General features: G+C 49.2%; 1 protein-coding gene across 1 annotated transcript in view; it reads right to left on the bottom strand.

Annotated features, from left to right (window-relative positions):
* Positions 1 to 21,859, bottom strand: part of LOC127585711 (matrix metalloproteinase-17-like) — a 39,257-nt gene extending 17,398 nt beyond the window's left edge. Inside the window, exons 1-4 of the mRNA XM_052043422.1 lie at positions 21,167 to 21,859; positions 15,144 to 15,276; positions 12,251 to 12,401; positions 7,925 to 8,202 (exon numbers count right to left, since the gene is read on the bottom strand). Coding sequence (XP_051899382.1) covers positions 7,925 to 8,202; positions 12,251 to 12,401; positions 15,144 to 15,276; positions 21,167 to 21,253 — 649 coding nt within the window. The 5' untranslated portion in view covers positions 21,254 to 21,859. The remainder of the gene's footprint in view (positions 1 to 7,924; positions 8,203 to 12,250; positions 12,402 to 15,143; positions 15,277 to 21,166) is intronic.
* Positions 21,860 to 26,971: the final 5,112 nt, after the last annotated feature.

The raw sequence follows: 26,971 nt of genomic DNA, 5'->3' as shown, positions 1-26,971 counted from the left end.
TGTCCTTTTGTCATTGAACAAAGTTCTGAGAGACAAGACTGATCTACACTTGGGAAGGTAAAGGTCAATCAAACAAAATCAGCATGGCTTTTTTACTGAGAGATGCTGTCTGATTAATTTGATTGGATTTTTCAAAGAGATAACAAAATATATTGTTGAGGGCAGTGCAGTTGATGTAGTCTATAGCCAGAGGTCGTTGTACAAATTGGTACCAACCACACAGGTAGAAAAAGGGATATTCCTGTAGAGTGGACGTAGGGAATTCAGTTTAGGGTTAAAAAGCAAGACATCAAGAGTTGTTATCTCTGGATTTCTCCCAAAGACATGTGCTAGTGAGGGCAGGAATAGGAGGATGGGGCATATGAATGTGTGAGATGGTGCAGGGATTCAGGTTCTTGGATCATTGGGATCTCTTCTGGGGCAGAGGGGACCTGTACAAGAGGGGCGGGTTGAACCTGAACTGGAGGGGGACTAATATCCTGGTGGGGAGATTTGTCAGGGCTACTCAGGAGGGTTTAAATCAGTCTGGCAGGGGGTGTGACCAAAGCAGCAGTGTGGCAGCTGAGCAAGTCGAGGCAAATATAGAAGTTAAAGCAGGCAGGGGCAGGGCAGGGGCAGGGCAGGGGCAGGGCCAGGGGCAGGGGCAGGGCCAGGGGCAGGGCAGGGGCAGGGGCAGGGGCAGGGGCAGGGCAGGGCAGGGGCAGGGGCAGGGCCAGGGGCAGGGCAGGGGCAGGACAGGGGCAGGGACAGGGGCAGGGCAGGGGCAGGGGCAGGGCAGGGGCAGGGCAGGAACGGGCAGGGACAGGGGCAGGACAGGGGCAGGGGCAGGGCCAGGGGCAGGGAGTCTGATAGACTAAACTGCATTTATTTTAATGCAAAAATCCTAACAGGTAAGGCAGATGAGTTCAGGGCATGGATCGGTACAGGGGACTGGGATATTGTAGCTTTAACAGAAACCTGGTTGAGGCAGGACTGGCAGCTCAGTGTTCTGGGGCACATGCTGCAGGTGTGATAGAGGTGGGGGGTAAGGGATGAGGGGGAGTTGTGATTAAGGAGATCGTCATGGCAGTACTTCGAGAGGATATTCCTGGGGGATCGTCCAATGAGGCTGCATGGAAGGAACTCAGAAATAAGAACTCCTCAGACTCCTCAGACAACTCCTCAGACACACATTCATATGCCCCATCCTCCTATTCCTGCCCTCACTAGCACATGTCTCTGGGAGAAATCCAGAGATAACAACTCTTGATGTCTTGCTTTTTAACCCAAAACTGAATTCCCTACGTTCACTCTACAGGAATAAAATATGATCACTTTGTTAGGATTGTACCAATAACCAGTGGAAATTAGAGGAGCAAATATGTAGGGAGATCGCAGATCAGTGTAAGAACAATAGCATTTTAATGGCAGGTGAAATTAGCCTCCCCAATATTGACTGGGACTGTCACAGTGCTGAGGGCTTGGATGGGGCAGAATCTGTTAAGTGTGTCCAGGAAAGTTTTCACAAGCAATATGTAGATAGCCCCACTAGTGAGGAGGCAACACCCAACCTCTAGGAAATGAGGCAGGGCAAGTGACTGAAGTGTCAGTGGGGGAGTAGTTTGGAACCAGTGACCGTAATTCTATTAGTTTTAAAATAGTTATGGAAAAAGATAGGACTGGTCCACAGGTTAAGGCCCTACATTGAGGAAAGGCTCATTTTGACGGCATTAGACAGGAACTTTGAAAGGTTGAATGGGAGAGGCTGTTTAGCAGGTAAAGGGACATCCGGCAAGTGGGAGGGTTTTAAAAGTGAAATAGGGAGAGTTCAGGGCCAACGTGTTGCTGTTAGAGTGAAGGGCAAGGCTGGTGGGAGTAGGGAACCCTGGCTGACAGGGGATAGTGAGACTCTGGTCAGGAAACAGAAGGAGGCGTATGACAGGTACAGGCAGCTGGGATCAAGTGAATGCCTTGAGGATTATAAAGGGTGCACAGCACATACTGTATAAGAATGAAATTAGGAGGGCAAAAAGAGGACATGAAGTAGCTTTGGCAGATGAGGTAAAAGAGAATTCTACAAGATTCTATAAGTATATTAAGGGTGAAGAGGTAACCAGGGAGAGAGTAGGTCTCCTTCAGGATCAGTGTCCATGGGAGCTATGGGAGGACTTAGATGAATATTTCTCATTTCTATTTACCGTGGAGGAGGTCATGGACGCTAGGGAATTCAGGGAAGAGATTCATGATTTCCTAAAACATATCCACGTTACAAAAGAAGAGGTGCTGGCAGCCTGGCCAAGCGGTCTGAGGTGCTGGATTAAGGCTACAGTCTCTACAGAGGCATGGGTTCGGATCCCACCACTGCCATTTGGGTTAATTTAGGGTGAGCACGGCGTGTAGCGGTTAGCATAACACTATTACAGCGCCAGCAACCCGGGTTCAATTACGGCCACTGTCTGTAAGGAGTTTGTACATTCTCCCTGTGTCTGCGTGGGTTTCCCCCGGGTTCTCCGGTTTCCTCCCACATTCCAAAGATGTACAGGTTAGGAAGTTGTGGGCATGCTATGTTGGCGCGGGAAGCGTGGCAACACTTGCGGGCTGCCCCCAGAACATTCCACGCAACAGATGCATTTCACTGTGTGTTTCGATGTACATGTGACTAATAAAGATATCTTAAATCTTAAAGTACATAAAGGTGGATAAATAATCCCTGGGGTCTGACCAAGTGTACCCTAGGACATTGTGGGAAGCAAGAGAAGAAATTGTTGGGGCCCTGGCAGAGACATTTGTATCATTGCTAGCCATGGGTGGGGTACCTGAATTCTGGAGGGTAGCTAACGTTGTGCCTTTAGTGAGGAAGGCCTGCAAGGACAAGCCAGGGAACCACAGGCTGGTGAGCCTAACATCAGTGGTGGGAAAGAGGAAGAGGTAGAGATAGGTAGGATTACAATGTTTAAGAGACATTTGGCAGGTACATGGATAGGAAAGGTTTAGAAGGATATGGGCCAAACACAGGCAAATGGGACTAGCTCAGGTAGCAACTTGGTTGGCATGGACGAGTTGGGCCGAAGAGCCTGTTTCTGTGCTGTATGACTCCATGAATCTATGAATCTACACGGGTGGTCCAAAAGGTTGGTTGCAAGGCAAGCTGGCAAATTGGATCCAAAGCTGGCTTGGTAATAGGAGAGAGAGGGTGATGGTGGAGGGTTGCTTTTATGCCTGGTATACGGCAGGGACCGTTACTGCTTGTCACACACATTAACCATTTAGGTACGAATGACGGAAGTACATGTAGTAGGTCTGCAGATGACAAGAAACTTTGTGGTGATGTTGACGGTGAGGACAGTTTGAAATTGCAGAATAATGTGCTTGATTTGGTATTGGGAAATGAACCTGGTCAGGTGTCAGATCTCTCAGTGGGTGAACATTTTGGTGATAGTGATCATAATTCTATCTCCTTTACGATAGCACTGGAGAGGGATAGGAACAGACAGACTAGAAAGGCGTTTACTTGGCGTAAAGGGAATTATGAGGCTCTCAGACAGGAAATTGGAAGATTAAATTGGGAACAAATGTTCTCAGGGAAAAGTACGGAAGAAATGTGGCAAATATTCAGGGAATATTTGTGTGGAGTTCTGCATAGACATGTTCCAATGAGACAGGGGAGTCATGAGAAGATACAGGAACGGTAGTGTATGAAGGCTATAATAAATCTAGTCAAAAGGAAAAGAAAAGCTTACAAAATGTTCGGAGAGCTAGGTAATGTTAGAGATCTGGAAGAGTATAAGGCTAACAGGAAGGAGCTTAAGAAGGGAATTGGGAGAGCTAGAAGGGGCCATGAGAAGGCCTTGGCGGGCAGGATTAAGGAAAACCCCAAGGCATTCTACAAGTATGTGAAGAGCAAGAGGATAAGGTGCGAAAGAATAGGGCCTATCAAGTGCAGCAGTGGGAAAGTGTGTATGGATCCGGAAGAAATAGCTGAGGTACTTAATGAATACTTTACATCAGTATTCACTACGGAAAAAGATCTGGGGGATTGTAGTGGGGACTTGCAGCGGGCTGAAAAGCTTGAGCATGTAGATATTAGGAAAGAGGAGGTGCTGAAACTTTTGGAAAGCATCAAGCTGGATAAGTCGCCAGGACCGGATGAGATGTACCCCAGGCTGCTGGGGGGGGGGGGCAATGGAGGAGACCGCAGAGCCTCTGACGATGATCTTTGCATCATCAATGGTGACAGGAGAGGTTCTGGAAGATTGGAGGGTTGCGGATGTTGTTCCCTTATTCAGGAAAGGGAGCAGAGATAGCCCAGGAAATTATAGACCAGTGAGTCTTACCTCAGTGGTTGGTAAGCTGATGGATAAGATCCTGAGGGGCAAGAATTATGAACATTTGGAGAGGTATAATATGATTAGGAATAGTCAGGATGGCTTTGTCAAGGGCAGGTCCTGCCTTACGAGCCTGATTGAATTTTTTGAGGATGTGACTAAACACATCGATGGAGGGAGAGCAGTAGATGTAGTGTATATGGATTTCAGCATTGCATTTGATAAGGTACCCCATGCGAGGCTTATTGAGAAAGTAAGGAGGCATGGGATCCAAGGGAACATTGTATTGTGGATCCAGAACTGGCTGACCCACAGAAGGCAAAGAGTCGTTGTTGAAAGGTCATATTTTACATGGAGGTCGGTGACCAGTGGTGTACCTCAGGGATCTGTTCTGGGACCCCTACTCTTTGTGATTTTTATAAACGACCTGGATGAGGAAGTGGAGGGGTGGGTTAGTAAATTTGTGGATGACACAAAGGTTGGATGTGTTATGGATAGTTTGGAGGGCTGTCAGAGATTACAGAGGGACATAGATAGGATGCAAAGTTGGGCTGAGAAGTGGCAGATGGAGTTCAACCCGGATAAGTATGAAGTGGTTCACTTTGGTAGGTCAAATATGATGGCAAAATATAGTATTAATGGTAGGACTCTTGGCAGTGTGGAGGATCAGAGGGATCTTGGGGTCCGAGTCCATAGGACGCTCAAAGCGCCTGCGCAGGTTGACTCTGTGGTTAAGAAGGCATATGGTGTATTGTTCTTCATCAACCGGGGAATTGAATTTAGGAGCCGGGAGGTATTGTTGCAGCTATATGGGTCCCTTGTCAGACCCCACTTGGAGTATTGTGCTCAGTTCTGGTCGCCTCACTACAGGAAGGGAGGGAACTTGGCCTTTCCTCCTTGGAGCGACGGAGGATGAGGGGGGACCTGATAGAGGTGTATAAGATGATGAGAGGCATTGATCGGGTGGATAGTCAGAGGCTTTTCCCAGGGCTAAAATGGTGGCCACAAGAGGACATAGGTTTAAGGTGCTGGGGAGTAGGTATAGAGGAGATGTCAGGGGTAAGTTTTTTACTCAGAGAGTGGTGAGTGCGTGGAATGGGCTGCCGGAAACGGTGGTGGAGGCGGATACGACAGGGTCTTTCAAGAGACTGTTAGATCGGTATATGGAGCTGAGAAAAATAGAGGGCTATGGGTAAGCCTAGTAATTTCTAGGGTAGGGACATGTTCGGCACAGCTTTGTGGGCCGAAGGGCCTGAATTGTGCTGTAGGTTTTCTATGTTTCTATGTTTCTAATAAATTGATCACCCTGTATGTTGGGTGGAGCAATGGCAGATAGAATTTAATCCAGGTTAGGAAGAGATGCAGCATTTTGGGAGGACTAATGAGGATAGGACATATCCAATGAATGGCAGGCTCCTCGGGAGTATTGAGGAAGAGAGGGATCTACGTGTACAAGTCCAAAAGCTCCATGAAGGTGGAAGCACAGGTAGACAAGGTGATGAGGAAGGCATACAGAATACATGACTTCACTTTCTAGAACATAAAAGCAGGGAGACTATGGTACAACTTTGTAAAACTTTGGTTACTCTGTAGCTGGACCACTGTGTATAGTTCTGGTCACCACAGGAAGGTTGTCAATACACTGGAGTAGGTGCAGGGGAGATTCTCCGGGATGTTGCCTGGGATGGGGTGTTTCAGTTATAAGGAGAGACTGGATAGGCTGTGTTTTCTTTTCAGCAGAGGAGGCTGAGGGGGGAACCTGATCGAGGTGTACAAAATCATGAGAGGGATAGAGAGGATTGATAGAAACGCTTTCCCATGACAGTAGTGTCCAAGACCAGAGAGCAGAGGTTTAATGTGAGGAGTAGGAGGTTTGGAGGGGATCTGAGGTAGTATCGTTTCAGCCAGAGGGTGGTTGCAAACTGGAACACACTGTCCGAGAAAGTGGTGGAGACAGAAACTCTCGCAACATTTAAGGAACATCTGGACAATCACTTGAATCCCCAAGGCACTGTAGACTACAGACCAAGTGCCAGTAAATGGGATCAGTATAGATAAGTACTTGATGGTCCACATGGACAGGATGGGCTGAAGGGCCTGTTTCTGTTTCCCACAGATACAGCTATGTCTTTGTTTCAATTTGTGTCTCATCATCTTGTTCCAAATGCCAGCTTGTAAAGTAGTTTTAACTTTGACACTTGGGCTCTGCGTCCTATCACAGACATTTCCTTTTTACCTGTCACCCACACCAACGTGAAACTGAAAAAGTCTGTTGCTCCACTTCTCCCAATTCTGATTGAACTGAAAGGCTGACTCAGGTTCTTTCCCCACGGATACTGCTTGACCAGCTGAGCACTTCCAATATTCTCTCTGTTTGTTTGTGATTTCCAGCATCTGCTCCAACTATAAATTAATTTGTAGTTGCCTGGGATCCCCTATCTCCTTCTGAACAAGGGTGATCTCCATCTACAAGTTTGCAGATGATACTACCATTGTAGGCCGTATCTCAAACAGCGATAGAGATAGAGAGCTTAGTGATATGGTGTCATGACAACAACCTTTCCCTCAATGTCAACAAAACAAAAGAGCTGGTCATTGACTTCAGGAAAGGGGGCGGTGTACATGCACCTGTCTCCATCAATGGTGCTGAGGTCGAGAGGGTTGAGAGCTTCAAGTTCCTGGGAGTGAACATCACCAACAGCCTGTCCTGGTCAAATCATGTAGATGCCACGGCCAAGAAAGCTCACCAGCGCCTCTACTTCCTCAGGAGGTTAAAGAAATTTGGTTTGTCCCCTTTGACTCTCACCAACTTTTACCGATGTACCATAGAAAGCATCTTATCTGGACATATCACGGCTTGGTACGGCAACTGCTCTGTCCAGGACCACAAGAAACTGCAGAGAGTTGTGGACACAGCCCAGTGCATCACGGACACCAGCCTCCCCCCCTTGGACTCAGTCTTTACCTCTCGTTGTCTTGGCGAAGCAGCCAGCATAATCAAAGACCCCACCCACCCAGAAATTTCTCTCTTCTCTCCTCTTCCATCGGGTAGAAGATACAGGAGCCTGAGGGTACTTACCACCAGACTTAAGGACAGCTTCTACCCCACTGTGATAAGACTATTGAACGGTTCCTTTATACAATGAGATGGACTATGACCTCACGATCTACCTTGTTGTGACCTTGCACCTTATTGCACTGCACTTTCTCTGTAGCTGTGACACTTTACTCTGTACTGTTATTGTTTTTACCTGTACTACCTCAATGCACTCTGTACTAACTCAATGTAACTGCACTGTGTAATGAATTGACTTGTACGATTGGTTTGTAAGACAAGCTTTTCACTGTACCTTGGCACAAGTGACAATAATAAACCAATACCAATACCAATCACCAGATATCTAACCGTGCTGTACCTGCCTCACTGTGTTTTACAGGATAACATAGATGGGATTTGCAAGGTTTGTATTCAGTACAGTTCCTGTTCTTGAGAGTGTTTGAGTGTTGACAGAGACCTATTCTACATCTAACTTGTGCTTAAGTTACCTACAGAGTGTTTGATGGGACAGTGAGGCATGAACTTCACTCTGTGTCCCCGTTCATGCTGGGATGATACTTACTGTTGTAGGTCCATGTCTCATCTTCATCAAAATGGGCATCTCCAGATATTGGATGGTCCCCTGGAAAGAAAGCATGTGCCAAGGTGCCCCCAGCTCCATCAAATGGGTATCCATCGCCATGCTGAGATTTCCCAAACTCAATGAGAATGTCCACGTCCTCATTCGGGCGCTGATGGAACTCCAAGGGTGAGACCTTACTCCAGACCTGGAAGGCATGGTGTAGCAACAGAGTGATTGTGTTCTGCTCCAGGTTGCTTTGCTCTGGATATTTCTTGATCCTGTGGGAGAGAGAGGGAAGGGTTGGGATAGTCAGTCTTAAAGGGTGCAGGGACAGTGAGCTGGGGATGCACCATCTTTGAAGGTGACAGGACAATGTGGGATAAATAGATTGGGAACAGGAGTAACTGTTTTCAACTAATTAGTCTCCAGCTGTATTTAATTGGGTAGTGTAGCGGTTAGCGTAACACTTTACAGCACCAGCGACCCGGGTTCAATTCCGGCCGCTGTCTGTAAGGAGTTTGTACGTTCTCCCCGTGTCTGTGCGGGTTTCCTCCGGGTGCTCCGGTTTCCTCCCACATTCCAAAGACTTACGGGTTAGGAAGTTGTGGGCACGCTAGCGTGACGACACTTGTGGGCTGCCCCCAGAACACCCTATGCAAAAGATGCATTTCACTGTGTGTTTTGATGTACATGTGACTAATAAAGATATCTATCTTAATTCTGGGCTTCTTTGGAATGAATGTCAGGGTCATGGAAAGGATAGAGGGAAGATATGTGAGAATGACATGGAGGGACTGGAGGAGTGGATAAACTCCTCAGGGTTTAGGGTACCTTTAATGGAGGTGTTTGAGATCACGCTGAGTTTTGCCATGGTTAGTTTTGTATGGTTGTCACAAGTTAGCCTTAACTCAAGTTCGGAGAGTCACTGCATGGGCTTCTGGTTAGTGTCATAGAGTCATACAGCATGGAAGCAGGCCCTTCAGCCCAACTCGTCCATGCTGATCAAGGTGCCTACCTGAGCTAGTGTCATTTGCCCGCCTTTGGACCCTTCCCTCTGAACCTTTCCTATCCAGGTACTCATCTAAGTGTCTTTTAAATGTTGTCATTGTACCTGCCTTAACTACTTTCTCTGGCAACCCGTTCCATAGACCCACCACCCTATGGGTGAAGAAGTTGCCCCTCAGGTCCCTTTTAAATCTCTCCCCTCTAACCTTAAATCTATGCCCTCTAGTTTTTTCTTTCTTTTGGCTATCCCTGGGAAAAGACCTGTGTGCATTCACCCTATCCATGCCCCTCATGATCTTATACACCTCTGTAAGGTCACCTCTCAGTCTCCTATGCTCCAAGGAATAAAGTCCTAGCCTGGCCAACATCTCCCTATAACTCAGGCCCTCGAGTCCTGGCAACATCCTCAGAAGTCTTGCACTCTTTCCAACTTCTTTCCTGTAAAAGGGTGACCAAAACCGTACAAAATAGTCCGTATGCATCTTGTGCTTAGTCTTGTTGTATTCCACGTTTAGAAGTGAAGAAAATGGGATTCCCAGTTAGGGCAGCTTCGACTTATGCTTAAAACGGGCAGATCTACTAAGGCCATCCGGATATGGTTAATGGCAGGCTGCCGGTACTGCAGTGAGGGAGGAGACTGTGGGCCCAGATGTGGTGACCATCTGTGACCATATGGTGCATCCTGACGTCTCCCTCAGGCTGTGGAACGAGCTGCCGGAAAGGATGATAGAAGCAGAATCAATTGTAACTGTCAGGGAACTGGATACAGGCAAAGTCCAGGGACCGGGCAACTGACTGGACACATCAACTAAAAAGCCAGCCGGACAGAATATGTTGAATGGCCTTTCTCTGTGTGGTAAAGCCAGGACCCTTTTCCACCTGAATTAAAAGGTTCACAGCCTTTATTTCAATCGGGAGGGGAGCTCCGAAATGTTCTGGGGTCAATGTTGCCCCTTTAATCAAATTGCTAAAACCGATCATCTGGTTGCAGCACATTGCTGCCTGTGAGACCTTGTTCTGCACAGCTGCAGAAAGAAGGAGAAAATTTATCACAGACTCAATGACTCCATTGGGAATATGCTGATTGGAAAACACTCCCCAGTCTTCCAGCTGTGTGTGTGTGTGTGTGTGTGTGTGTGTGTGTGTGTGTGTGTGTGTGTGTGTGTGTGTGTGTGTGTGTGTGTGTGTGTGTGTGTGTGCAGCATCCTGGTCACTGAACACAGAACGGTACCGCACAGGAACAGGCCTTTCAGCCCAGCATGTCTGTGCTGACCATAGCCTAAACCCATCTGCATGCACATGGTCTGTTTCCCTGCATTCCCTGCCTGGTTGTGTTCCTGATTAAGAGCCTCTTAAACATTACGATTGCATCTGCCTCCACCACCACCTCTGGCAGTCCAATCCAGGCACCCACCACCCTCTAGGTAAAAAACAAACTTGCCCCGCACATCTCCTTTAAACTTTCCTCCTCCCACCTTAAAGCTCTGCCCTCTAGTATTTGACATTTCAATCCTGGGAAAAAGACTCTGGCTGTCTACCTTATTTATGCCTCTCATAAAGTTCTATCACCCCTCAGCTTCCAACACTCCAGATAGAACAATCCAAGTGTGTCCAACCTCGCCCTACAGCCAATATTCTCCAATCCAGGCAGCATCCTGGTGAACCTCTTCTGCACCCTCTCCAAAGCCCCCACATCCTTCCTGTAATAGAGTGACCAGAACTGCACATGAGAAAGCAAATGTGGCCTAACCAAAGTTTTATACAGCTGCAGTATAACTTCCTAACTTTTATACTCAATGCCCGAAAATGATTGTCACAGAATTCTGTTGTCACTTTCAGTGAGCTGTGGACTTGCACCCCAAGGTCCCTCTGTACATCAGTGCTCCTGAGGATCCTGCCACTTCCTCGTACGTCTGACCTCCCAAAATGCAGCACCTCACACCAGTCTGGATTAAATCTGCTATTTCTCCACCCACGTTTCCAACTGGTCGATATCCTGCTGTATCCCTTGACAACCTCCCTCACTATCCACAACTCAAACATTCTTTGTATTGCCTACAGACTTACTAATTGGATCTTTTCATCCAGATCATGTATACATATCACAAACAGAGAAGTCCCAGCACTGATCCACCGGAACACCACCAGTCACAGAATAACACCCCTCCCCCACTGTGCCTTGGCCAAGTCAACTTTGAATTCAATCTACCAAGTCACCGTAGATCCCATCTGACTTAATCTTCCCGATCAGCCTTCCAAGAGGGACTTGGTCAAAAGCTTTACTAAAGTCCATGTAGATAACATCCACTGCCCCACACTTTGTTACCTTCTTAAAAAAAACCCTATCAAGTTTGTAAGACATGACTTCTCCCCTCAAAAAGCCACACTGACTATCCCTGATGAGTCCATGCTTTACCAAATGCACCTCAGCTGCTCTTGTCTGACATGCCTCCTATGTTACAGTGGCGAAGTCCATTGTAGTCTGTGAATCCTGTATGGACCTCAGAGGTGTGCACATGTATGACTTAGCAACACCCATCCTTAAATGAGGAGGGGCAGCACAGTGGTGCAGTAGGCACAGCTGCTGCCTCACAGCTCCGGAGCCCCGGGTTCAATCCCGACCTCGGGTGCTGTCTGTGTGGAGTTTGCACATTTGCCCCTGTGACCCCGTGGGTTTCCTCCAAGTGCTCCAGTTTCCTCCCACATCCCAAAGATGTGTCAGTCGGTAAGTTAATTGGCCCTGTAAATTACCCCTTGTGTACAGGTGTGGGATAGAATCTGGGGGAGTTGTTGGGAATGTGGAAAGAGTAAAATCAGATCAGTGTAAGTGAGTGTTTGATGGTCGTCAGGGACGTGGTGGGTCACAGGGCCCGATTCTGATACTGCATCCAACACTCCAGATGTGGCCTTACTGATGTCCAATGCAACCTCCCTACTTTGCATTCAATTCCTCTTGCAATAAACAAAGATGTTCTCGCCTTCCCAATTACTGTGTAATGAATTGACCTGTACGATCGGTATGCAAGACAAGTTTTTCACTGTAGTTCAGTACAAGTGACAATAATAAACAATACCAATACCACTACTTTCTGTATCTGCATACCAGCCTTTGTGAATCAAGCACTACCTCACCCACTGCTTCCCACAGCTTTGTAATACCTCACTATTCATTAGCTTTATTTTCCTGCAAATAGCTATCATTTTCCGTTCTCTGTTTGCCAGTTCTTGAGGCATTTTGAGCCTCGACACTCAATCAGACCAGTGAACTCTACACTCCGCCTGTGCCCAGCCCAGCCTTCCCTTCCTCCATGTCATGCTTACCTCCAGGTGAGGGCCGTCTTCTTCCAGGCGTTTCCAGCCAGCGCATACCGCCTCCTCCTCCTCCTCCTCCTCCTCCTCATGATCTCTGAGGTCCCGATGATGTCGGGGAGCGAACACCTTGGTCTCTTCATCATGTCCAGTGTTTTCTGATCTGGCACAGAGATTCGGGGATATAGTCAGGGGGGTGGCAAAGATTGAGAAAGAGCAATACAGAGAGAGGGAGAGAGAGAATAAAGCCTTAGGTTTCCTTATCCAACACCTTTGCCCTACCTGGCTGAAGGGGAGACTTTTTATTTCAAAAATAAACTATATTCATAATTAAAGATATATACAAAGAGAAACACAGTGCAAAAACTTTTTACATCCTTGGTGTCATTGGTCAATAAATTAAACTTTTTAAATTTTTTTAAAGTTTTATTTACAGTGTGGTAACAAGCCCTTCCGGCCCAATGAGTCCGCGCCGCCCATTTTAAACCCAAATTAGCCTACCCGTACGTCTTTGGAATGTGGGAGGAAACCAGAGCACCCGGAGGAAACCCACGCAGACACTGGGAGAACGTACAAACTCCTTACAGACAGCAACGGGAATCGAACCCCGATCACTGGCGCTGTAATAGCGTCACGCTAACCGCTACGCTACCGTGCCGCCCCTAAATATAGTGTCAGTAATGTTAACTTATTTTTTAAACCACAGCACCATTGCCACACACGTGACCCCCTGAGGAGATACCCCTTTCATTGTTCAAGGGGCTTCCCCACCCAACTCAGCCCCTCCATGTGTGGTAGCGGAAGGACCCTAGAATGTGGTCCTTCCCCACCGAGCCTTAGCATTGGCTGCACCCAGCTTCAGTGCGTCCCTCAGCACGGACTCCTGCAGCCTGGAATGTGCCAGTGGGCAGCATTCCCTTATGGAAATCTCGCTGTGCTGGGAGACCAACAAGTTTCGGGCAGACCAAAGGGCGTCTTTCACCAAGTTGATGACCTTCCAGCAGCAGTTGATGTCCGTCTGTGTGTGCGTCCCTGGGAACAGCCTGGAGATCAGAGAATTCTCTGTTACGCAGCTGCCGGGGATGAAACGTGACAAGGACCTTTGCATCTTTCACCACACCCTCCTCGCAAATCCACAGCCTGCAAGGAGGTGGGCGACCGTCTCGCCCCCAGCGCAGTCTTCCTCAGGGCAGCACACGCTGGGGGTGATGCCCCAACCATGCAGGACGGATCTGACTGGGAGGGCCCCCCTCACCGCCAGCCAAGCGAGGTCTTGGTGCTTGTTGGTGAGTTCTGGCGATGAGGCAGTCCGCCAGGTGGTCTGGACGGTCTGCTCAGGGAACCACCCCACAGTGTCCATCGAGTCCTTCTCCTGCAGTGTCTGCAGGATGTTCCATGCTGACCTCTGTCTGATGGACATGGTCAAAGGTGTTGGTCTGGAAGAACTTTTCCACAAAGAAAAGGTAGTGCAGCAACGTCCAGCTGACTGGGACATTGCGCGGCAATGGGGCCAGGCCCGTCCTTCACAACACCGGGGACAGGCAGAACCTCGGCACGTAGTGAACCTTGGCTGAGGGTGACTGTCGAACCAGAACATTCTACTTCTCTGCTGACGGAATGGGCAGTAAGTGCTGGTCTCTAAAATCTACTGTTCTTGTTGTTCACCCCCCCCCCACTCCCCACCCCCCCCCGTGTCTCGAACAGCTGGACTAAACATCTGGAAATTCAAATTCCACCAAGGCAGCTGAGGAATGAAAAGTTCTAATCAGTCATGGCTGCCATGAAACCATTGGGCTGACGTTAAATTATATCGATTTCACATATGTCCATTAGGGAAGGAAACAGAAGCCTTGCATCACCAAATCCCTGAGAGTATATATCAAGAGAGAGAGAGAGAGAGAGAGAGAGAGAGAGAGAGACAGAGAGAGAGAGAGAGAGAGAGAGAGATGAGAGATAGAGCATATGACGAGGGAGGGAGAGAGGGAGCATATGACAGAGGGAGAAACATGAGGAGAGAGGCAGTGAGGGAACAAAATGGAAAGACAGGCAGCAAGAGAGAAGCCATTGTGCTGTTGGCTGTGCTGGCAGAAGGACTGAGGGAGTGCTTCAGGGTTGCAGAGGCCGTACTGCTGCAGCTTAGGGGATGCTGTCGTCCAGCTGGTTAGGGAGCGGTGCAGTTGGAGTCCTGCATTGTTGGAGAAACTGAACTGAGGGAGCCGAGGTAGTCTGAAACCTGGGGTCGAAGGTGACCTGCGTCCACTCCAGTTCTGATGGGTCGGAGGTGACTGAAGGTACCAGGCAGGACCCAGAGACTCTGCCACAGGTGGGACAGGGATTGGTGTGTCCTTTGGGATGATCTGAGCTCCTGCTCTTTGCGTTTGTCTTCCACATGTTCCTGGTGTGGAGACCCGAGAGTCTCAGTGCCTTCCCAATGCCCCTTCTCCATTCTGGACAGTCATGGGCCAGGCACCCCCACGGATGGGTTAGGAGGCCACCCTCTGGCCCGGAAGGACCTTACTTCTGACTGTATTGCCAGGCAGGACCTGCCCACTGGAGCTGCTGGAGTGCGGTTAAAGCCTGAAGGATGGGAAAGTGGGCCCAGTTTACCCATCCTGTCCGTCAGTCTCCAAGTTAGTCTCCAATGCCTTGAGGTGCCTGCTGTAGGCTGTCCACAGTTACATCTTGTACAGGAGGGTAGCCCTGCACCAGCAGTGGGACAGAAAGAGAGCACGCTGTTACAGAAGGGTACAGTCCTTCTGTTAATGTCGATACAGCTGTCCATCTTACTCTTTCCCAGCCTGGTCTCTCCAGACAGAGCAACCCTCCTCATCCTATCCAGCTCCCGGTCACTTATGACAACACAGACATTGATTCAGCCAACATCTCCCACCGCACCAGATCTCACCGAGAATTCCAGTCTCCTGAATCCCAGCAAATCTTTGCATGGATCTGATGGCATCGGTCAAGCTCTCCAGGGTCTGGAGCTGGGACGTCAGAGGGTCAGGGCGTGGCAGGTAACCGTAACGGGTCAGCCAGTCCTGGAAGGGAATGAGAACAAACGGTGACATCTGTAACTCTGACCAGTGTAACCCAGCGTCAGTCACTGTCTCACAGTGACCAGTGTAACCCAGTGTCAGTCACTGTCTCACAGTGACCGGTGCAACCCAGTGTCAGTCACTGTCTCACAGTGACCAATGTAACCCAGTGTCAGTCACTCAGTCTCACAGTGACCAGTGTAACCCAGTGTCAGTCACTCAGTCTCACAGTGACCAATGTAACCCAGTGTCAGTCACTCAGTCTCACAGTGACCAATGTAACCCAGTGTCAGTCACTCAGTCTCACAGTGACCAGTGTAACCCAGTGTCAGTCACTCAGTCTCACAGTGACCAATGTAACTCAGTGTCAGTCACTCAGTCTCACAGTGACCAGTGTAACCCAGTGTCAGTCACTCAGTCTCACAGTGACCAATATAGATAAGATCCTTATTAGTCACACCTACATTGAAGCAGCGAAATGCATCTTTTGCGTAGAGTGTTCTGGAGGCAGCCCGCAAGTGTCGCCACGCTTCCGGCACCAACATAGCACGCCTACAACTTCCTAACCTGTACGTCTTTGGAATGTGGGAGGAAACCGGAGCACCCAGAGGAAACCCACACAGACACAGGGAGAACGTACAAACTCCTTACAGATAGTCGCGGAATAACTCAGTGTCAGTCACCCTCTCAACAGCATATCCCAGTGTGTGCGACTGACATGCAATATTTAACTCCAAAAAGTCAAAGGGATCAGGTCATTGTACTATAAAGGCAGTTTTGCGGTCTTTATGTTCTTCAAAATAAAGCAGATGCTGGAATCTGGAACGTAAACCAGAACACTGGAAGAACTCAGTGGGTCGAGCAGCATCTGTGGGGGCAGGAGGTGTCTGTCAATGTTTAGGGTCGAGACCCTACAATAACACACCATACTTCATATCCCAGCATTCTAGACCAGCTGTGAGGGAATTCTGTTCCCTTCCTGATGCCTTGTGATCTAGTTGTCCACAAGATTTACACGTGCAGAAAGAAGTCACAAATGTGCCTTCACAAGTATCATGTCCATCCCCAAAGCCTTGGAAATGTTAAATCATTGCTGGAGTAAAAGTTATTCAGGAGCTTTTTAAATTGCTGGTAATCCTAGAACTCTTCCCATCAACAGCAGCCTTGTGTGATGCTGGTCAAAACATCCATCAGGAGGCCCTTCCCTTGGGAAAACAATGGATTAATTCAATAGCAGAAGAGAGAAGGAACCTTTCCGCAGATTTACAGCAAACAGACAAGGTTATGATGAAGAGGGTACAATTAAAGTGGGGTGGGGTTGTGTCAATCAAATAGACATGGGTGTGATCTCTGAGGATCAAACAAGGCAAACTTCGACAATTTGGAAGGAAACTGCAACTGGGATTGATCACCTACGTGGGAACAAACTCCCCTGAGTGACTGAGGGGACACGTCTGAGATTATCAGCATCTAACAAGAACTGTAGATGTGAGTAATATTTACAGCTGAAGAGAAGATTGCAAAGAAATGTTAGACAGCATGTACAGATGGGGATGGCTTCTTCAAGGGATCTCGCTGAGAGCAACTGGGTGAGTCGATCCAGCAGAGGTCGATTAGGTGAGCCTGTTTGAAGGGAAAGGAAGGAATACCAAGTGGGAGGCATTTGAGGGTGAGATATCAAGAGTCCAGGGGCAGCATGTTCCTGTCAGGGTGAAGGGTAAACCTGACAAGTTTAGGGAACCTTGGCTGACGAGAGATATTGAGGCTGTGGCCAAGAAGAAGAAGGAAGCATACATTGGGTTTAGAAGGTCAGGGACAAGTGAATCCCTTGATGACTATAAAAAAATTAAGAATACTCTTAAGAGGGAAATCAGAAAGAGATGGTATGAGATGGATCTGGCAGGTACGGTTAAGGAAAATCCCAAGAGGTTCTATAGCTATATTAAGAATAAAAGGGTGGCCAGGGAGAGAGTAGGTCCCCTTAGAGATCAGCAGGGCCACCTATGTCTCAAGCCACAGGAGATGGGTGGGATTTTTGACGAAGATTTCTCCTCGGTGTTTACTAAGGAGAAAATCATGGTTGTTCAAGAGATAAGGAAAACTAGTGGAGATGTTTCATAGAACATTCATTTTACCAGGGAAGAGGTATTTGCAGGCTTACAGAGCATTAAGGTGGATAAATCCCCAGGGCCTGACCGAGTGCATCCTAGGACTTTGTGGGAGGCTAGAGGAGGAACTGTGGAGTCCCTTGCGGAGATATTTGCTTCATCGTTAGCCACCGGTGAAGGTCCCGAAGACTAATGTTGTTCCGTTGTATAAGAAAGGTAGCAAGGACAAGCCAGGGAACTACAGGCCAGTCAGCCTGACATCAGTAGTGGGAAGTTACTGGAGGGAATTCTGAGGGACAGGATCTACCAGCACTTGGATAGACAGAGTCTGATTAGGAGGAGTCAGCATGGCTTTGTGTGTGGAGAGTCATGCTTGACAAACCTTTTAGAGTTTCTTGAAGAGATAACCAAAAGGCAGATGAGGGTAGGGCAGTAGATGTTGTCCACTTGAACTGTAGCGTGGCCTTCGACAAGGTCCCACATGGCAGGCTGGTCTGGAAGGTTAGGTCCCATGGAATCCAGGGAGAGCTAGTTAGGTGGATTCAAAATTGGCTTGGAGGTAGGAAGCAGAGGGTGGTTGTTGAGGGTTGTTTCTTGAAATGGAGGCCGGTGATAAGTGGTGTGCCGCAGGGGTCAGCATTGGGACCCTTGTTATTTATAGAAATGATTCGGATGTGAATACACAAGGCTTGATCAGTAAGTTTGCGGATGACATGAAATGAGGAGGTGTTGTTGATAGTGAAGAAGGCTATCGTAGACTACAGGAGGATCTTGATCAGTTAGGGAAGTGGGTTGAGGAGTGGCAGATGGATCTCAATACAGATGTGTGAAATGATGCGTTTTAGAAAGTCGAACCAGTGTAGGACTTTTACTATGAAGGGTAGGGCACCAGGGAGTGTAATGGAACAGAGGGACCTAGGAGCACATGTGCAGAGTTTGTTAAAAGCGGTGTCACAGGTAGACAGGGTGGTGAAAAAGATGTTTAGCACGCTGGCCTTCACCAGTCAGGGCACTGAGTATGGGAGAAACAAAGGACTACAGATGCTGGAATCTAGTTGAAAAACATGATGTAGCTGGAGGAACTCAGCACCGAGCTCTCCAATTCACTTGGACTATCTCTGACACCTCCCTCGATCTTTCCGTCTCCATCTCAGAAGATTGCTTATCCACCGACATCTTCTACAAACCCACTGACGCCCACAGCTACCTCGATTACAGCTCCTCCCACCCTGTCTCTTGAAAGGAGATGATCCCTTTCTCTCAATTTCTCTGCCTCCGCCGCATCTGCTCCCACGATGAGGCTTTCCACTCCAGGACATCCCGAGATGTCCAACTTCTTTTCTAACCGTGGCTTCCCCCCGACTGTGGTCGAGAGAGCTCGCACCCGTATCTCTGCCATTTCCCGCACCTCCGCTCTCACCCACACCCCTTCCAGACCCAACAGGGATAGGGTCCCCCTTGTCCTCACATTTCATCCCGCCAGCCTACGTATTCAAAGCATCATTCTCCGCCACTTCCGCCATCTCCAACAGGACCCCACCACCAAGCATATCCTCCCCTCCCCACACCTTTCTGCCTTTCGCAGGGACCATTCTCTCCACAACTCCCTCGTTCAATCCTCCCCACTCCCCCCCACCGATCCCGCTCCCACCCCAGGAATTTTCCACTGTCCCCGCCATAGATGCAACACCTGCCCCTACACCACCTCCATCCAGGGACCCAAACAGTCCTTTCAGGTGAGACAGAGATTCACCTGCACCTCCCATATCATTTACTGCACTTGGTGCTCCAAGTGAGACCAAACACAGACCAGGTGACCGTCTCGCAAAACACCTGCGCTCCGTCCGTAACCGCGATCTGCATCTCCCCGTTGCCGGTCACTTCAACTCCCCCTCCCACACTATCACTGATATGTCAGTCCTCGGCCTCCTCCACTGCCGGGAGAATTCCAAGCGCAAACTAGAGGAACAGCACCTCATTTTCTGTCTTGGAACCTTGCAGCCTAACGGCATGAACATTGAATTCTCCCACTTTAAGTAATCCCCACCCCCCCTTCCCCACAACACCCCCCACCCACCAGGCTTCTTCTCTTTCCTAGCCCTTTTATCCCTCTCTCTCTGACTCGTCCCCCAGTGGATCTGCTCTCCCTTCCTCCCCCGCACCTGCCCATCACTATCTCTTACCTGCATCGACCTATCACCATCCTGTGCCCACCCCACCTCCCCTCTTCTGTCCACCTATCACCGCTCTGCTTTTCTCCCCTATATACTGGGCTTCCCCTTTTCCTAACTTCAGTCCTGAGAAAGGATCCTGACCTGAAACGTTGACCGCCTGCTTTTCTCCACGGATGCTGCCTGGCCTGCTGAGTTCCTCCAGCATCATCGTGTTTTTCACTGAGTATAGGAGTTGGGACATTATGTTGCAGTTGTATAAGTTGTTGGTGAGGCCGCACTTGGAGCACTGTGTACAGTTTTGGTCGCCCTGTTATTGGAAAGATGTGACTAAACTGGAAAGAGTGCAGAAGAGATTTACGAGGATGTTGCCAGGACTAGAGGGTCTGAGTTATAGGGAGAGGCTGGCCAGCCTAGATCTTTATTCCTTAGAACATAAGAAAATGAGGGGTGACCTTATAGAAGTGTTTAAAATTACGAGAGGCATAGATAACAGTCTTTTCCCAAGGGTAGGGGAGTCCAAAACTAGGGGGCATAGGTTGAGAGTGAGAGGGGAAATATTTAAAAGGGACCTGAGGGTCAACTTTTTCACGCAGAGGGTGGTGAGTGTATGGAACCAGCTGCCAGAGGAAGTGGTTGCGGAAGGTACAACAGTATCATTTAAGAAGCACTTGAACAGGTACATGGAGGGGCGGGGCTTGGAGGGGAATAGGTTGAACGCAGGAAATTCCATTTTACACTCTCACAAGGCTCTTTGTACACTGATTTCTCATTTTCTGAGAATAAATAACGGCAAGTCAGACACACACTTAATGCCGATCAATGGAAGGCATGTTTACTGAATGGGAATGGGAAACAGGCGTGGCAGTAAAATACACGGTCGACATATGCTGCCTGTGACACACACTACACTCAGCCGTTACCTACCCCAGGGAGTTACCGTTACTATCAGAAACAGGGGCAGGGTAAAGCACATAAGAACATCGTTACTATCTTGTTCACTCTGCATTTTTTCCAATAAGATCTTTGCGCCATTGCTGCGGTTCCACTGTGGCAGCCAATCACCCACAGCGAGGCTACCAACAACCTCACCCAACGCCCTGAGGCAGGTCACCTTAACGGGGCTTCACTCGCACGGACTGAGGTGAACTTTGCCCACCCATCCTATACTCGTTCAAAGTAAGGAACCGACGAGGATGGTGTTAGAGATGGAAAGATTGCTTGTTTGTAGTTATAGGCTCTGCAAAAGCCATCCAGTCAGATCCCTTTCTCTTTCACCAAGCCCCTAGACATCTGTCCCCCACAGCCTACCGGACCTTTCGAAAGCTCTGACTAAATCTGCTCTCACTGCCATTTCAGCACGTCGCTCTGATCCCAATAGTTCACAAGGTAAATGATATTCTGCTCACCCTCCTCTCTGCTTCTCTTGCAGGCCACGATAAGCCTGTACCCTCTGGCTGCTGAGCCCACTACAGGTGCAAGCACTCAGCCCTTGCTCATGCTACCCAAAGACCACTTTGGTTTTGAAAGCTTCTATCACATCGTGTCCAACCTCTGCCCCAGGGAGAACAGCTTCTCCTCCATATTCAATGGGAGCGGTTGGAAAATCCTTACCACTCCTTTGCTGATGTCCTGCGCTGCTGGTTGCTTGCCGCTGCTTAAGTCAGTAAGGATCAGGATGGTCCAGATTACCGGAATCATTGCTGGTGCCAGGGTTATCCTTTCCACAATGTTCCCGAGCAATGGAATCCTTCTGCCGCACAAGCAGACACGCCGGGCTTTATCCCTGTTTCTCACTCTGGCTTTGTTTCTTCATGGGCCCCTTTTCACCTGGGTTCTGCTCTCTGTTTTGCTTTCTCCCTCTTTCTCTCTCTTCTGTCCCTCCTGTGCTCTCTCCCTTCCTCACTCACTCCCTCTCCGTCGTTCTGTCCTTCTGCCTTACCCAGTTCCTGTTTAGATTTAATGACTGCTCGCTTATCGTTAATTAACCCTTACCCACCTCGCTGGTTTTCCTCTCACTGCCGACTTCTAGCTGTTTCAGACAAACTCTCCGCCTGTCCAACTGTGATATCTGAAATTATCTCTAGTGTTCTCCTTTTTTCTCCATCTCCGATGCTTCTCAGTGTTAAATCAGAGCTTTTCTCTGAGACTTTGAATTCTTTGTTACATTTTCTCTTTTGATCATTCACAGTTTCCCTCTGTCTTACCCTGCCCCTGTTTCCCTGACAGACACTGTCTCACAGTGCTTTACCCTGCCCCTGTTTCTCTCGACGGACACTGTCTCACTTTTACGATTCACTTGTTCATTTCCACCCTCTCTCTGTCTCTCTCTGTAGCTCAGCGAGAGTGGTGCAAGTGCATTAGATGTGGATCCCCATAGGAGAGTGAAATATTACACCAGCAGACGCTGAGATACACACACACACACACACACACACGCGCGTGCGCGTTGGTCAGATGTGCACATTTGAGCAGCAGAGTGGACAGTTCTCTCTCACACATCTCTCCGCAAATTATGAAAAAGACGACTCTCAAGGTGGAAGGAGATAATAGTTCCCTAAAAAATACCCACTCTCCTGAGACAGTGCGAATCTGACAGTGAGGCAGTGCTGAGGGAGTGCCGCACTGTCAGAGATTCAGTACTGAGGGAGTTGTCCAAAGGATAGGTTCGGAGGGCTGGATATCATCCTCATCCACTCCCTCTCCTTGTCTCCTATCCCTCCTCCCTTTCCCTCTTCCTCTCTCTCCCTCACTCCTCCTCTCCCTGCCCTCTGCCCCCTCCTCTCTCTCCCCCTCTTTTCCAGCTTCCTCTCTGCCCTCCCTCCCATCTCTAACTGAGCAGGATCGCCCCAAAATATAACCACTAGTCCCCAGTATCCAGTTAAGCGGTGTGTTGTTCAGGCAGCTCCAGTTCACCAGTTCTAACCTCACAGGGACAGAGGAATCTTACATCAGAGGAGAAGACCATTGAATCCATGGTGTCCCTGTGGGTTGAAAATGATCCCCAGCCTAACCCACCTCCCTGCTCTGGGTCTGTTGCCCTGCAGGGCACAGTTCCTCAGTGTGATGGGGGTTTCTGCCTCACCTACACTTGCAGGCAGTGAGCTCCACACCCCACACCCCTCAGGGGGAAAACATTTTTACTTCATCTCTCCTTCTACCAATTGGTTTAAATCTGAGGCTTGTATTTTGGGAAATATTCCACCAGGTCCCCTTGTACCTCTTGTGCTCCTCGCTATGTGATGTACGAGGTGTGAGGCCACCTTTAGGACCTGAATGCGTGGTGTGAAATGCCTCCTGATGCACTGCTGTTTGAGGTGTGAGGTTCTGCCTTCACCAAGAGAGGATCTGTTCGGCTGAGAGCTCCTCCTCTGCTTTCGTTGCTGGGAGCAGAAGCACTGCAGGGTCCGCCGTAGTTTCACAATCCACGTGGGATTTTCTGCTTGAGGCAGTCACAGGACAGACATCTGATGTGAAGGAATAAAGAGCAGGGTTTTATAAGCAAGCAGTGAGTGTAGCAGGCAGTGGGCTGCTGGTAAACTTGAGAAGCAGCCACACCCGTGTGCCCTGTATGTGTAGTGAGTGGCAATGTTCCTGATAAACGACACCCCTGAGGTCCCAGGAGGGGCACAGAGCAGAGGGTGACCCTCTGCGGTATCGTTGCTAGAGAGTGGGACATTGGTGAGCTGCAAACAATCTGCTGGAGGAACTCAGCAGGTTGGGCAGCATCTGTGGGGGGAGAGGAATTGTCGACGTTTTGGGTCGTGGAGAGGGGAGGTGGCCGGCATACAGAGGAGAGGAGGAGGGCTGAGACAGGCGTCCGAGGCTGAGGAGGGGTGTTAGATGACAGGTAGGGGTGGGAAAGGGAGGGGGAGGGTTGGAGTTGGGGTTCAGGGACAGGTGCGTGATAGACGGAGGTGGCCAGAGAGAGAGGGAAAATGAGACGCAGCTGGAGCGAGGCGGGAGGAGGGGAGGTGAAGGTTGGAGATCAGCTGCTGGAGGGAGATGAGCAGGAACACACAGGGTTCCCAGAGCTGGAGGTGAGAATGGGAACCGTTAGGGGAGAGGTTTACGGCAGGGGGAACCAGAAGCAGAGAGGGAGGGGCTGGTGGAGTGTGTGGGTGAACTGTGTGCGCGGTGGGTGGGTGGAACCACAAGAGGGAGGGGTCAAAGGTGGGTGATGGGGGCTAGGATGGGTGCTCCAGATTCCGGCACAAGCAGCCTCTTGTGTCTACATTGGTGTCTACTGGTGCCACAAACTGCAGGTGAGGTCTCATACGAGGGCAGAGTAAAAACTCTTTTGTACTATTTTTTTTATTTTTGTGACTTACAGTAATTTTTACGTCTTTATGTCTTGCACTGTACTGTTGCCACAAAACAACAACTTTCACGACGTATGTCAGTGATAATGGACCTGATCTTGATTCTGACCCTGAGGGACATTATAATCCAAGACGGCCAGAGGTTTTCCGGAGCTGAAGGCTGAGCAAGTGAAAGCAGGGGAAGCAGTGGAGACCAGCCACCTCTGGCTCTCTGGATCTGCCTTCTGTGCAACTGAGAAGGAGGGAACTCAGGTGACGGGTCTGATTGAACATTGGAGGAAGGGAGCAGAACAGTCACAGCCGTGGGGATGTGCTTGAACACGGAGCAGTTTGCACGCGGCATGATTCCACTGTGAGAACGAGGAACAAACCCCCGGAAGGGGACAATGGAACAATTCACATGGAAGCCGTGAGCAACAGGGCGGCAGCTGGTCACGCCAGTGCTAACGGCCTTGCCATGGATGTTATGGACCAAGTCGGCCTCAGAATGCCCCCTCGACGTGGCCCAGCGCTACGATTGGCACTGCACATGAACGCAAGTTCCAGAAGGCAACAGCGGTCTGCAGAGAGGGTGAGTCCCCTTTGGTTCAAATGTAAAGGAGCAGGTTGATGGAGGACGCTTGACGGAATTACCGTACACAGAGACGGTTGTGAGGAGTGGACAATCTATCGCATAACTTTTCAGTCATTGGCATAAGCCTGAATTGTGCACTGATGGCTGTGTGCAGGGAGCTGGGGAACGTTTTCAACTGACATATACTCAATGGGTTCGATGGTCTTCTCGGCTGGACAGAGGCACTGGGATTCAGGGACACTTGTGTTTGCCAGGATCATATTCCGAGGCGGCAAGGAGATCCAGGGGTGCGCGGATGTCATGGCCCTGGAGATGATTTAGAAAAGGAAAGTCAGAGGAGGTGACAGTGGGAAGGGGGAAGGTCCCGTAGCTGCAGAGAGTCAGGACTGAAGGTGGTGTGAAGACCAACGGACAAAGACCAAGAGCAGCCCAAGTATGGATCACTGTGACTGAGTCAATGGTACCCAGTGATATACCAGATATGATGTATAATTGCACCTACCATTGTTACTGATAAATTAATAACGGAGGAGATAGTGGTCAGGGATGTAGTACTCCAGGTGCTCACAGTCTTGCAAACAAAACTGCAGAAAGGACTGTGGGCCCAGATGTGTCTGAGACCCACCTGGGGAAGTGTGTCAGTGAATTATCCGTACCTGCAGTACATACCTGACCACAGATATTCACCTGGGCACACATGTCACATATGTGCACTAAAAGAACTCACAGACACTCTTCCCCATATACCCACCACTCTCTGTGTGAAAAAGTTGCCCCTTGGGTCCCCTTTAAATCTTTTCTCCTCTCACTTTAAACCTATGCCCTGTAGTTTTAGACTCCCCTGCCCTGGGGAAAAGACTGACCGTTCTATGCCCCTCATGATTTTATAAACCTCCATAAGGTCACCCCTCAATACTCCCAAGTGCGGTCTTGCCAACATCTTGCACAGCTGTAACTTGATGTCCCAATTCATGTACTCAACACCCTGGCCAATGAAGGTCAGTGTGCCAGATGCCTTCTTCACCACCCTGTCCACCAACATTTGAGGGCTAGTGAACAGTGAAGGTGGCTATCTAAGGTTACAACAGGATTTCGATCAGCTGGGAAAGTGGGCCAAGGAATGGCAGATGGAATTTAACTCAGACAAGTGCAAAGTGTCGTATTTCGATAAGTTAAACCAGGGTAGGACTTACACTGAAAATGGCAGGACCCTGGAGAGGCTTGTAGAACAGAGACCTCGGGGTACAAATGCATAGTTCCCTGTAAGTGATGGACCTTGTAACGGAGGTTGGAATAAGTCAGGAGGTTCATTTTTATTTCAAAAATAAACTTTATTCAGAAAAAAATATAGACAAGGAATACAATGGCTTTCTTTATATCCATAATGTTGACCAGCCTATACATTTGTAGTGTTGTCAGATCAATACATTCTACATACAGATCACCAATGCCACTCATGTGGTCTCTTTGAAAAATACACTCTTCAAGTACTTGTGGGACTATCACACAGGACCCAATCCCTCAGTGTCAGATGATGACAGGACCCTAAACTGTGGTCCTTCCCCACCGAGCCCTTGAGTTGGCTGCACCGAGCTCCAGTGCGTCCCTCAGCACGTACTCCTGCAGCCTGGAATGTGCCAGTCCGCAGCATTCCCCTACGGACATCTCGCTGTGCTGGGAGACCAACAAGTTTCGGGCAGACCAAAGGGCGTCGTTCACCAAGTTGATGACCTTCCAGCAGCACTTGATGTTTGTTTCTCTGTGCTCCCATAGAGGAAGTTCTTCAGCGTATCAAAGCTGATGGTCCGGGCTGGGATCTTCCCTGTTACCTGGAGGTAAGTGACCTATGACGCCCACCACTCCGGCCCAGGTTCCCTGCCATTTGCTGGTGGATGTAACCTGGTGTGGAATATTCACAGCCCACACTAAGGTTGATTTGCTCTTGGCCTAGCGTTCTATCTAACTGTCGCTTTGCCCTTCTGTCTCTCTCTGTGTATCAGCTCTCCCTGTCTGTCTCTATTCTCTCTCTGTCTGGCGTTCCATTCCTCCCCTCGCATCTCTCTCTCTCATGATTTCTTCTATTGCTTCTGGTTCTGCATCTCTCAGGCTCTCTGATTGTTACTATTTGAACATAGAAGGCTGCTATTTGGCCCATCAGGACCCTGCCAGCTCAGGTATCCCTTCAGTCTCATTCAGCCCTGCCTGATTCCCTCTGTCCCGCAACCTTTTCTCTCTCACAGGCTCCCCCACCCCCTTTGACCATCTGTGCCATTAACCCACACAAAGAACTGATTTACAGCAACCAATCAACCTCTCAGCATGACTTTGGGGTGTGGGAGGAAACAGATCCTTGGGGGGTGGCGGGGGGGGGTGGGTGGGGGGACCCACACTATCACAGGGAGAATGTGCAAACTCCAAGCACAGACAGCACCCACGGTCGGGACTGAACCTGGGTCTTAGAAGCAGTGAGGCTGCAGCACGACGTCTGTGACCACACGCCTTCCTCTCTTCTTTTGATACCAT

The sequence above is a fragment of the Pristis pectinata genome, chromosome 33 (assembly GCF_009764475.1).
Source record: "Pristis pectinata isolate sPriPec2 chromosome 33, sPriPec2.1.pri, whole genome shotgun sequence".
Taxonomy (NCBI): domain Eukaryota; kingdom Metazoa; phylum Chordata; class Chondrichthyes; order Rhinopristiformes; family Pristidae; genus Pristis; species Pristis pectinata.
This window is presented reverse-complemented; position numbering and strand designations above follow the sequence as displayed.